The 12055-nt window shown below is 40.7% G+C and overlaps 2 protein-coding genes across 7 annotated transcripts; one reads left to right on the forward strand and one right to left on the reverse strand.

Moving 5' to 3' along the window:
- Positions 1-1611: 1611 nt before the first annotated feature.
- Positions 1612-10876, forward strand: LOC131879307 (ATP-sensitive inward rectifier potassium channel 12-like). Of its 6 annotated transcripts, none has more exons than XM_059225586.1 (10): positions 1612-1964; positions 2777-2906; positions 3316-3801; positions 4003-4036; positions 4121-4314; positions 5568-5783; positions 5856-5985; positions 7304-7498; positions 9347-9586; positions 10439-10876. In XM_059225586.1, the coding sequence occupies exons 3-10, from the start codon at positions 3461-3463 to the stop codon at positions 10706-10708; spliced, it is 1620 nt and encodes a 539-aa protein (XP_059081569.1). In that variant the 5' UTR covers positions 1612-1964; positions 2777-2906; positions 3316-3460; the 3' UTR covers positions 10709-10876. The 6 variants fall into 6 exon arrangements, with proteins under 6 accessions (XP_059081569.1, XP_059081570.1, XP_059081567.1 ...); XM_059225587.1 differs by having other exon boundaries at positions 1612-1936; XM_059225584.1 differs by having other exon boundaries at positions 1612-1816.
- LOC131879308 (uncharacterized) lies at positions 10870-11979 on the reverse strand. Its single transcript, XM_059225590.1, has 3 exons — positions 11588-11979; positions 11471-11520; positions 10870-11405 (listed from the first exon to the last, which is right to left on the reverse strand). The coding sequence occupies exons 1-3, from the start codon at positions 11738-11740 to the stop codon at positions 11138-11140; spliced, it is 471 nt and encodes a 156-aa protein (XP_059081573.1). The 5' UTR covers positions 11741-11979; the 3' UTR covers positions 10870-11137.
- Between the last annotated feature and the right edge of the window lie 76 nt (positions 11980-12055).

Below are 12055 nucleotides of genomic sequence, written 5' to 3' on the forward strand. Positions count from 1 at the left end.
CCGGTCCCTTAAAGAACCATCGAATCCTTGAACTAAGTGTACATTACTTGTAACATCAGTACCTTACAAATAAAATCATCTACTCTCCTGATAATTTGAAAACGTCTTGGAGGATAGGTTTGAATTTGCATTAAAAAAACATCCAAGCAATTGATCCTATTCTTCATTGCATAAAAACGCAAGGTTGATAAGCCCCATTGAACATCATCAGTTCATCAGAAACTACTTCATGAATTTCATTATCTTAGACTTTTCCCTGTCGTTTCAAAAACATGAATGCCTAAGTCTTATGAAATGTCGGAAAAACGGTAAAAAATGGAGCATGTCACACGGATCTTGGGGTTTGAGCAGAGACGAACATTATAACTAACAAACACCATGATCTAAGTAAATTCAATAATCGGATGAGTTTTGCTTAAAGCCAAAAAAAGGTATTTTTGTGCAGTTCTGATACAGCCCCACTACTCTGGCTCAATATCAGACGTGTGTTAAAAATGTCATGGCATATTTTAAGAACCTTTGAACTAGAAGAGCTTGAGACAATTTAGCTCGATTCGGAACCAAAGCTCGAAGCTCATCCCTAGCCATAAGCGCCATCCCTACTCATCGAAGCAAGTACCTGACGGTTGAAAATGCAATTGTGTTCTTGACAATAAGACAAATCCTGACCTTTCCTTTGTCACTGTGCGTTTAACAGCAAAGATATCAATTTTTGAGGTTCACATCGCCATCTTGCCATTTCTCATTGGAAGTCGTTGGCCTCACACACACTTCACCATTATGGTTTTGGTCCACCACCAAAGCCATTCGGTATCAACCAATTCACACTGACAGAAACCACTTTTTACATTTGCTATTTTCAAGATATTAGAACTCTGAAAATCATTAGGTTCCAGTCACTTTTCGCAATTTATTTGTTAAGTCATCCTTATGATTAAGGAGCAACTTGACCTCATGTAACTGTGAGGCCTGTTTGGGGCTCATCGTACAAGTATGTATACGTGTTCAATTGCCAATGGTACACATGGTCGTCCACAAAATGAGGCGTGAAGAATCAACTTGATTATCAACCACATGCATGCATTCAACAATCTCGATTTTGGCAACGTACGATGCTCCTACAGTACTCATGAATAACTTGATCACAATGATGTGTAAAAATGCAACCATTTGTCGTGATTGTAATCTCATGAAATTACATGGTGTTTCCGAGATTGAAAAAAAGGCTTGATCTTAACAGTGAATTGTCAATATTCACAATGCAAGTTCTGGTTTACGCTCCCGATTTTTATGCACGTTTCACGGAATTGGTCGAAAATCAAACAAGGGGTTCTAAAGAAGGCCTATTCCATTTCATTACTGGATTTAAACAAGCTTGACATCGCCATATTTGGTCACACTGTCATAAACAAAAAGACTAGTTTGTTATGACAAAAATCGCTCAGCAGTGTCTCCATTTTATACCTAGTGCATTACGTCTTTCTATCCGAGACTTCCATGGCATTTGTCATGCATAAAGAGATAAGTCAAAATCATCATAGCTCTAACTACAATGTGATGTGTCCAGTTTTAGCTCAAACTCAACCCTTGTTTCTACCACTTAGATAGTTTACAATGCATATTTAGGGCCAGATTAGAATCTTAGACTATAACCAAATTAGGTGGCACTGATATTCAACATTTCGGTTGAATAGCACATTCCTGAAAATAGTCAATCCTCATGGTTCTTCTCCTGAAGCGAACTCCGAGTAACCTACCTACTAGAAACATTTATCACGCTTCTGCATCACCAAACAGGAATTGCCCTCATATTTGGGTAGTACTCGTTAGATTGACCAAATCTTCCTTCAACTTGAACACAAACAACCTAAAAGGGGCGATGTTTGAATGTATTAGCTACCGGGTTTAACTTCTAAGCTCAGAAAACACCATCGAGGTGATTACTACATTCGTCTGACTGCTAGGTATACCATCTCTGCCAATAAATTGGGCTACCCAGATTAACTCTCAAAGATCCAAGAGCGTCCACCAGAGACTCCCATTGAGTTTGACGCCTTTGGATATTCAAAAACTGACCAGGTTTACGAGGGGCAACCACTCACAAGCGAACCACAGGAGACTCGTATCCCACTTTGACATTTAAATTCTTTTTAATCCGAACACTGTCTTGGGCAAAGCTGTTGAAAAGGAGAAAATAATGAGCCCTCATCGCATTCATTTTCCTCCCCTCCTCATGCTTTCTGCAGAAATCCTGGGTTGCCAGGTCAAATTGACATTGTTGGCATTTCATTCCAGCTTCAAAGTCTTTCATTTTTCACACAAAAATGTTCTGTTGAATCGTTGTTCTTCAAGTAGATGGACCCTTAACATGAATTTTAGCACTGACCCTCCCTTGTACGTCGCCGTCGACGACACCAAATTGGCCAAGGCGTCCCATCATCCTATCATTAAGTGGAAGATGTTGGTCAAGCGGGGAAAGCCAAGTTTGATCTTTGGCGGAATGCTGGCCCAATGGGTCTTCTGCGTTTGGAGGGTCTTCATGGGGATCATTTGGATTTGAAACTGTACACCAGTTAGTACTTGTTGGTCAGTAGTGTGGCAAAGGCGAACGAGCAATTCGAGCAATTCTTGGTGTAAATGATCATTTTGCAGTTTGCCACAGCTGATCGTGCAAATCCTCTCTCTCTCTCTCTCTATCTATCTACTCATTGAGTCTCCTTGGATCAATAGCTACTATCTTGGCCGTCATCAGTTTTTTGACCGAAACCTCTTTCAGTCGCAAACAGGTCGTCAAGGTGAGACGAAGTGAAGAGAGTGTCTCTCGTACTAAACGGATATCAAGAACCCAGGAAAACGAAATCGATCGATCGAGTCAGTTCTTTCGGAAATCGGGACCACTATTGAAGGTAAGCGGTAAAAAGATACCAAAACGTTTTTAGGTAATGACTTCTCTATCCACGTAATGTCATGGTTGTTTTCCAGTCATAAAATATTTTGAGATATGTTGTACTTCAGCACTTGGATCAAAAGAAAAACGATTGTCGTTGATTGTGTTCCTGTTGATGATAGCAAATTGGTTTGTGTTGTAAGCTAAAAGTTTACAGAACTAGCCAAAATCGAGACTCAACTGGTTTTTACAATCGTATTGGGAAGAAAACCAATGAACTTATGATGTGGAAGCGTGTTTGAACGGAATCGTTTAATGAGCGAAACCCAAAATTGGTCAGGCACGTTTTTGAGTGCGATTACAAATCTGCTCTTGTAGCACATTCCTAGTCTTCCTCGTACTAACCAATACCATTCCATCCAACCTAGGCATACATAGGAGTGTTTTAACCAACTTCAAAGCCAGTACCTAAAGACCTGAGGGCCCTGAAGCAGCCTTCTGACAGATACTTCTCCTTCAGGCCTCGTGCTAAACATTTTGATACCTGCTGGAAGCATCTGTGGTAAAAAAAATATGACTGTGTTTGAAGTGACCAAGTCCGGTGATTCCGGCGATGAATCGTCTTTCGAGGACCCCTCCAAGGACCAGCATCTTGATCCCAAATCCTCACGGACCATAACAGAGGATTCGGGCCAAGGGTCATATGATAACATGACGGAGAGCAATTCCATTGACGGCAGTGAGATCGACAATAATCCTCACGGGAACGATATGGAAGGAGGCATGGTCAATCCATGCTTTATCACGGTGGAAAACGAACACGGAGAGTTGGAACATGTGGAATTGGACATTGATGACAATCAGTTCACGGTACATCCAAACTTGATAAAACCAAGAGGATCAGTCAGCAGCGGGTGAGCAATCTTTTAATTGAAGATGGATGCCAAATCATGTTGACGAGGAAGATTCCGCCCTTTATGTACGACAAAAATGTGGAAGCAATTGAAATTGAAGCGTCCACATAATTTTATTCTGGTCAATCCCGTACATAACATGCAGGCTTGGAATAGGTGTCGGATTATCAATGTTTGATGGCTGCTCGTATTTCTTTACAGCCAATTTGATGTATTCCCAAAGTTACGGAGAAAGGTACGACTCATCTGAAGTGCTCCATTGGAGAGCAATGTATTATATATTCATTAATGATGTCATCGAATTTCTTCTCTCCATCAGCCTCAACCAAGACAGTTTGAAGAGGAAGAAAGTGCCATAGTGTCTCCAGAGGTGATCAAGGAACTGAGTAAGAAGGCCAAGAAACGCTTGGTCGCCAAATCCGGACGGGCTAATGTGTCCATGCAAAATGTACCTAATCGAGGCAGGAACTTGATCAAAGATGTGTTCACAACTTGCATTGACATGCCATGGAGGTAAGACCTTGTCATAGATTTTCGAATTCGTTAAGCATCTGGTGCGTAAGGGATCGTTTTCATAACTCACTTGGTCAGCGTTTTACACCGTTATTCTTCCCCGAAAGATAACTAACTACCTTTCTGTGTATTATTTGAATCCACGCACAGACAGAAAATCAATGGCTCTTATTGGAAGGACTGTAAAAGTCATACCTTAATATAAAAAAGGACCGTTCCGCTTGCCAAGATGAACAATTTTTCCGACCACAATTAAACAATCTGAAATTCTTGGACTTACTTTTTTATAAGGGTGTTGATGTATTTCAGAGGTCATTGCCCCTTTTCATCAACAGCTGTTTGTTGTATGGAAATTGTTGGATATAAAAACAATCTCAATTGCAGAAATAGAATAACATGGAACAATGTCATCAAGGTGACGGCCAGGTTGTGCCTATTAATTTCACAAGTACATGCAACAGAATATATGTTGAACTGACAAAAATGACGAATAAATGGCTGCTTTACAGACGTGAAGTAAATGAACAAGTGAATTTTCTTTTTGAGTTTTTGGGTTATCAAAATTACACCATTCCAAAAAGATTTGGAATTACTACGAGTTTACTTGAAGCTATAACAAATAGGCAAAAATTCAAATGAAAGAAAAGAAGGAAAACTCATTTTTTTTAAAGCGCCCATTTTGGTCGGGGTATTAGCTAAATTTGGATGAACTCTTTGAAATACAATCAAGTCACCAGAGATTACCCACAATCACAGGACCTGTAAACCAACCCCTGCCAATTACCCTATCAAGGTTAGTAAGAATCCACCAAAAAGCTGTAAAAAGTTCAGGATAAAAATTTATTTGCACTTTTTAAAATTTTCGTTGTTGAAATCTAATCCGATATGTCACACACTTTGCTTAGAACGATCTTTGCATTAATGTCAATAGAACGTGGTATATCCAGTTTCGTGTCAAATTAACCGGAATTTTCCATAATTATCCAGACAGTCCCGCCCATTTCCAGATCATTTGTTTCTAGCGAACGAATACAACATGAAGATGTCCTTTTTGTTGCGATAAATATTCCAGAAAAAGGCACTAGAATGTTGGAAGCTCGCTTTGAAGTTGGCACCTTCACCATGCATATCAGATAATCAATTCACTTCCAATTTGGTCGCTTGATGCTCTCCCAACTAATCTCCATTTTCAACACTCTTATCCCCTCACAGGGCCGCGACCATGGACTAAAACGTTCTTTCTCGTTTTCCAGGTATGTAATCCTCGCCTTTTCCCTCAGTTTCCTCATCACTTGGACCTTTTTTGGCTTTTTATATTGGATCATCGCTCACGCCCATGGCGATTTCGAAGAAGATAACCTACCCGATGGGATCAATCAGAAATCGGGCAATTTCACACCTTGTGTCTGGGGCATCTACAATTATGCCTCGTGCTATCTGTTTAGTTTGGAAACCCAGCATACCATTGGGTAACAGCAAGTCTAGGTCATCTGACAAGACCACTTTATTTAGCTTTTGTTTCTATCCTTTGTACTTTGCAGTTATGGTACGCGCCAAACTAGTGAAGATTGTTCCAGTGCTATTATTGTCATGAGCATTCAGTCCATCGTTGGTGTGCTCACCTCATCCTCGTTTGCGGGCATTGTTTTCGCCAAATTGGCTCGGCCGAAGGTAAGCTTTTAGATGTGTTTCATGGATGCCGCAGAAAGGGTCTCATGGTCAAGATTGACACTTCTGTTGAGGTTAATGGGTCAAGGCTGAATAATGTCCCGGGAGAATTGTGATCAAATAAAGGGGGGCTTTTGCAATCAGGGAATGCCGGAAAAAAACTGGAATCACTTGAAGCCTGTTATAACATATATTTTGCGTTGATTTGGCCAATTTTGTCGTGTCTATGCATTCTAGAAACTGGTTAACCTGGCTCGTTAACAAAATAATGATTTTGAGGGCATTGTCATATTTCGTTTTTGAATGCGACGCACCAAATCCCAGATTAGAATCAACTTTCTTTTCCTCTCTTTATTGCGGTCTATGTCTTCGTTGCTTTACTTTATCAAGGAAACAATGTCAAACAAAGCAAAGATTAAATGTTATTAATTTTAGAACTTGAACTTTATCAAAGATTTGGATCATATTTTATGTAAGCGAAACTGAAATGCAAAAGGAACTTACTTATTTCTCAGAAGTAAATCATACTCAAATAAAAAGTAAGATATTCATATCAGAAACCTCCACTTTCAAGCCACAAGTTGAATGCTGTAATTCCACTAAGCCTTATTTATGAGCTCGAAAGTTTACCGTCGACTGTAAGTACAACGAATGTCCATTCTTGATTCATCAATCTTGTCCAAGATGGTCGATTAATTTCAAGCTCAAAAAGATAGTGTAGTACATTCCGACAAGTTTTTGGGACGGTGATAAAAACATGCCAAACATGGCCTTGTGGGTCATTGGTTGGGTCAAAGAACCATTTGCACGATCTTCCAAAGCACGTCTAAGAAAATGAATAGGTTTTTTTTCGGACTCTGATTCATTCATCAACAAACTGAAATTTGCCGAACGAATGTAATGATGACCTGCGAGTATATTACGTGCGTAGGTGTTTCTGACGATATCTCTGCATAAAGGTCAAAAACATATTGGGCCCATGGCTTGAGAACCAATCGGTGGATTGTACTGCCAAACTGGTTCTTTTTTTTCGTGCTTATCCCCATGGTTGTATTGCGTGCAATCAAGTGGGAAGCTGACTGTGGACATCGCTCCAGTCAATTAGTGAGGAGAATCCTGGATTGAAAACGGGTACATTGAAACGAGGTTCAATTTTGAGCTTGTCTAGTGTCTTTTGGTTACTATGAACTTGGGGTAGACCAAGCTTTCTTCCAATGGAGTCATTTCCTCGTCCATGGCAACATCGAGGTTTTAGGTCTGATTCATGATCCCTTTCTAACCTTTACAGTACACTAAAATATGATGCTCTTTCCACCCACAGAATCGCACGCACACGGTGATGTTCTCGAAAAATGCAGTGATCACTTTGAGAGACGGCATTTTGTACCTCGTGTTCCGGATTGGCAATGTCAGAAAATCTCATTTGATTGAGGCCCACGTTCGAGCTCAATTGGTCCATTCCAAGGAAGTCACCAAAGAGGGGGACAGAACCTACTTCAGCCAACAGGAGCTTAAGGTAACGAATTCCGTGAACGTTCTACGAAATGAGGAACAGCAGGTGCGGGCAATTGGCACAAAATGGTTAACCACTAATCAGCCTCTGTACGCCCTTCAAATTCGGATGGTATGTTAGTTTGAATGAGGCTGTCCACAAGCGACTCCCACTAATGAAGGGAACACACTTCTGATGCTTTCTGAAAATGTTTCTCCACGCTCAAATAGTTGCTTTGTCATATTGAATAGGGTTTTTCATTACAAGGGACTGTTGCAAAACTAGGGCCGAATAAGGATTCAAATTTAGCCCGGAAAAAGACTGTCTGCCGTCTAGTGTTTTGGCTGCCTGAATACGTCCTCATAAATCGCAGATTTCTGCTCTTGGCCACATCAGTTCTGGAAGGATTTGTCATTTTTGCATTGAATACTCCAGTTGAAATGGTTCAAGGATGATGACTGAAAGCCCAGTACACCTCTGGCTCTGACCTCAAAAATGCTCAATTTGCATTTTTGGACACAATGTTTTCCTTCAATCTTTTGTCAGGTGGTTAAAATTATTGAAATGTTCCCAATCTACTATGGGCTTAAATTGTAGCATATTTGATATGACACTAGGTTTTTCATTAAGCCCTTAGCATGGAGAAAATATTCAATGACATTGAGCAAAATGTAAAAATGGAATGCTAAGCAGGATTTTAAAACCATCATGTTGAAGTGATGAGGATTTTGTTCCTAGTAGCAGTATGGAAGTCCACAAAAAGCCTTTAGAAGGCACCAAATGTGGCTCATAGTTTCTTTCCACCCTGTACTTGCTTGTTTATTGATGCTCCTACATTTTTTAAGCAAAGCAAAATATTAAGCAAAATAATAAATAGGTTCAAGGTGAAAAGAAATCACAATAATGTGGCCGCAATGGCGCTTTTCTGATGGTGCGATTATCCCGCCATCTATAGTCAATTTCTGAGTTACAAAAAGTGGCGGGTTAAATCCAAAGAGGCACCTGACGCAGGGTGTTCAAAGAGGAATGACCAAGGAAGCCAAAAAAATATACTGGCTGTCAGCTCTCACTTTTTACTCCCGGCTAGTTCCCTTTGAGAACCTTCATGCCTGAACCAGTATATAAATCCAAGGACCTCTGTAGTTCTAGATATCCATGATAAATCCAAGAAAAATACCTCAATTTGTGAAATGCAACAATGACAAAGGTATAGTGCGAAAACAAGTGAATGCTTATGTTCAAGCTTTATGTGAACCAGAGCCTCAATCCAGCTCGAAGTGGTTTGGGCCAAATGCGTTTCAACAGTCAAAATGATATGAAGTTTCAAGCTGGGTTCCAGCCCATTACACCTCTAGTACATGGGGATAGCTTCAAACATTGATAACTTTAGCTTCAACACGTCTTTTGTAACGGCGTAAACAGGTAGACTCATTGAATGTGTTTTGGCCGTATCGAGTGGTATTTTGCGAATGCGTTGATCAGAAAGTGACAGCCAATCAAGAAATAACTATAACTTGAATTTAGTACGGTGTTTACGAGTACGCTACGAGTACAAGTTATTACGCTTGTATTTAGTGCTTGAAAGAGTTCCGACTTAGGCCTGACTGGGGTTGTGCCTCTGCAAGAAATACTTACAGTTTGGTAACCCATGGCTGGAATCTTTTGGCAAGAACTCGAATCCAGACTTTAAACCTTTCAATGACAGATGTACTCATCATTTTTTTTTTAATAGCTTATCTGGTTGAACCACCGAAATGGAAGGTTGCTTGAGCTTGTTAAACACGCGCTACTTTCTGATGGATGGTTCAAACGAAGGGTTACATTCATAAGTGGATGGATCACACTAATTCCAATATTTCTATTATGTAATAGGTCTCAACAATGACTGAAGAAGACGACGATCGTGTGATGCTGCTTCTCCCAACCATGATCTTCCACAAGATTGACGCCGATAGTCCCTTTTATGACATGAGTCCTAAGGACATTCTGAACTCGAAATTCGAAATGGTCGTTTCTCTGGAAGGTATCGTGGAACCGACTGGAAACTCTGTCCAAGCTCGGACTTCTTATCTCCCTCGGGAGATTCTTTGGGGATATCGCTTTGAGAATATGGTGAGAAAAAAGTCCTATTGGAGAAACTAGAATGTTAGTCATTGATTGGCCTCTTTACATTGACTACTATTTTGTCTCAAGGTAGGCAGAGCAGACGGGTTTGCTAATTGTTCATTGTCGTTGTTTGAGAGGTTGCCTTTATTTGCATAATTTTCTGGACCTTAGAAAGTTGTTACGAATTGTAGCGGACTATAGACACTTGTGAATCCATTTAACCTTCGTCTAATATGAGCAGAGGTGGGCATCAAGAGATTTTTTTTTATTTATTTACTTTGCCATTTTCATTCATTGTCGATTAACATTCAGCAACTTTTCCTTGTAAATGCACTTAAAGGACATCGGGATATTTTCATCTCTTTTCCAGGAAATCTTTAATCCTGTACATTTCAGATGTCGGATTTATGAGCCTTCCATCGACAACTTGTCTCATAGTAATTTCGAACTTTTTCCTGAATCCAACTAAAGATTTAGTTATCTCATGTTGCTATCATTACGAATTCGTATAGTGCCCTTACGCTGCACGAAATATGGTTTAGGTTCTGCACTTCAGAGGGCGCTTTGTGACTCAGCCTCTACCAAATAAAGGGCCGATTGGGCTGATTCCTCTTTATTGAATTATTTTGCGTTTGTGTTCTTTTTGGCTAATTATTTCAAAATCTTATGTATAATTAGTGACGTGGGTCAAATAATGTCCGGAAAAGAAATCGATTTCATGGCACGTCACGAGTGGTTTGTTTAGCAATCTGCCGTGCGTCTTCCCGTCTTGTTCGGGCTGTCTGACGTTGCAAAAAAAGGTTTTTATTGATTTTGACCCCAACTGCGAAATCTTCTTCATCCAAACTTATTTTCTAGGTGAGTTATTCCTCCAAACCGGGAACGTATCTTGTGGACTGTTCGTATTTGAACGCCGTCACCCAAGACGACACGCCTCGCATGTCCATGGAAAAGATCTACAAAGAGAGACGACACGATGAACGTCGAAGACGTCAAATGCAAATGGCTTCCGTGACGAGCATCACGGAAGTTGGGAAAGTGCCATCCAGGACCAATTCCACATCCCGATTCAACCCGTACACCTCAGTGATCCATCCAGACAGCTCAGTCACCATTCAAGAGACTTAGAGAGACCCATCATAATATTGAGTACATCAATGGATACAGGAAACCATCTTCTTTGATGAGAAGAAAAGAAAGCATGAGTTTTTTGCTCCCAGCTTTGGCTGTCCTCGAAAGGCTTGGTCCTTTTTCGAATAACTAAGCAATAAATGAATATAATACGTGAATCAATGATCAATGTGATTGTATTCTTGCTGATAGGGCTGACGATGTACTGGAAACTTTTTACTACACGCATTAACACATTGCAGTTTGCACGGTTTGAAGAAATTCACATGCTCATACATTTTGGCTGTCAGCTTATCCCGGCCATCCTCCCCGATGACCGAGATAAACCGAATATAAAACGTCCATTCATAACAATGGACACCACATGGGTGTGAAAAAAACACTTTCATAAAGTTATCATTATCGAACAAATCATCGCACTCTCTCTCATATGCCTCTAATCAGATGGTTCAGGGTGACCAAGTTCGCTCCTCGACCGTTGTACTTGGAACGAAATCTGGCGCCATAATTATTGGCGGCTTGCAAAGTTTGGACGAATTGGTTCAAGATCCCGCCTGATTCGTTGTCCATATGGGTCCGGGTGGGCCCGGTTTCGGACTGAAAATCCCGATCCGCTCGATGCGTTCGGGTCTCTTCTACTGGAATGTACCTCTTGAGCCTTTCTATCATGTCTAGGATTTCCTCTCGAGTGAGCCTGGAACAAAAGATGGAAACGAATGAAAGCCAGTAAACCGGATGAGTTGTTTAGCTGCCACTTACCCTTCGGCTGTGTTCTTCTTTTGGACGGCCATCGGCAAGTTTGAATGAGGCTTAAGAGGAAAAGGAGATGGTTAAAACGCACAGATTATTAATGAGGTTCAAAGGACCATTTCTTACTGTGGCCATGGTTTGTTCCAGGGAGTTGGGACGTCTGAAACCGATGCAGCCCCCGTCATTGCCTGCCCGACATTTCACCACACTGAGGCCGGAAACGGAGCTCCATAGGAGAACAAGAACGAACGACACGAGGGAAACTAAATTCAGGATCATTGAAACAAGTTGCTCTTTCGGAGGATAGTTGCTTTGTGATAACTGATGCTTGGCAACCTCCGAGGTTTATATACTAATTCCCAGCTCTGCTAATCTGTATTGGGCCCTTCAAAAAGGATTGAGTCGGTTGTCTATGTATGCCGTGCATGCCTTGTTACCTTTACCACGTATATGTCAATTGAGCTTTATGAGTAAATTGATGATTTCGGATGAAGCTAAAACCCTCAATGAGACCCTCGATGAATTTCATGGGGAAGTGTGCGTATTTCTGTTCAGTTCGTTGGTAGTGAGCTTACATTTCCATCTTGGCGTTAC

The sequence above is a fragment of the Tigriopus californicus genome, chromosome 4 (genome assembly GCF_007210705.1).
Source record: "Tigriopus californicus strain San Diego chromosome 4, Tcal_SD_v2.1, whole genome shotgun sequence".
Lineage (NCBI taxonomy): Eukaryota > Metazoa > Arthropoda > Copepoda > Harpacticoida > Harpacticidae > Tigriopus > Tigriopus californicus.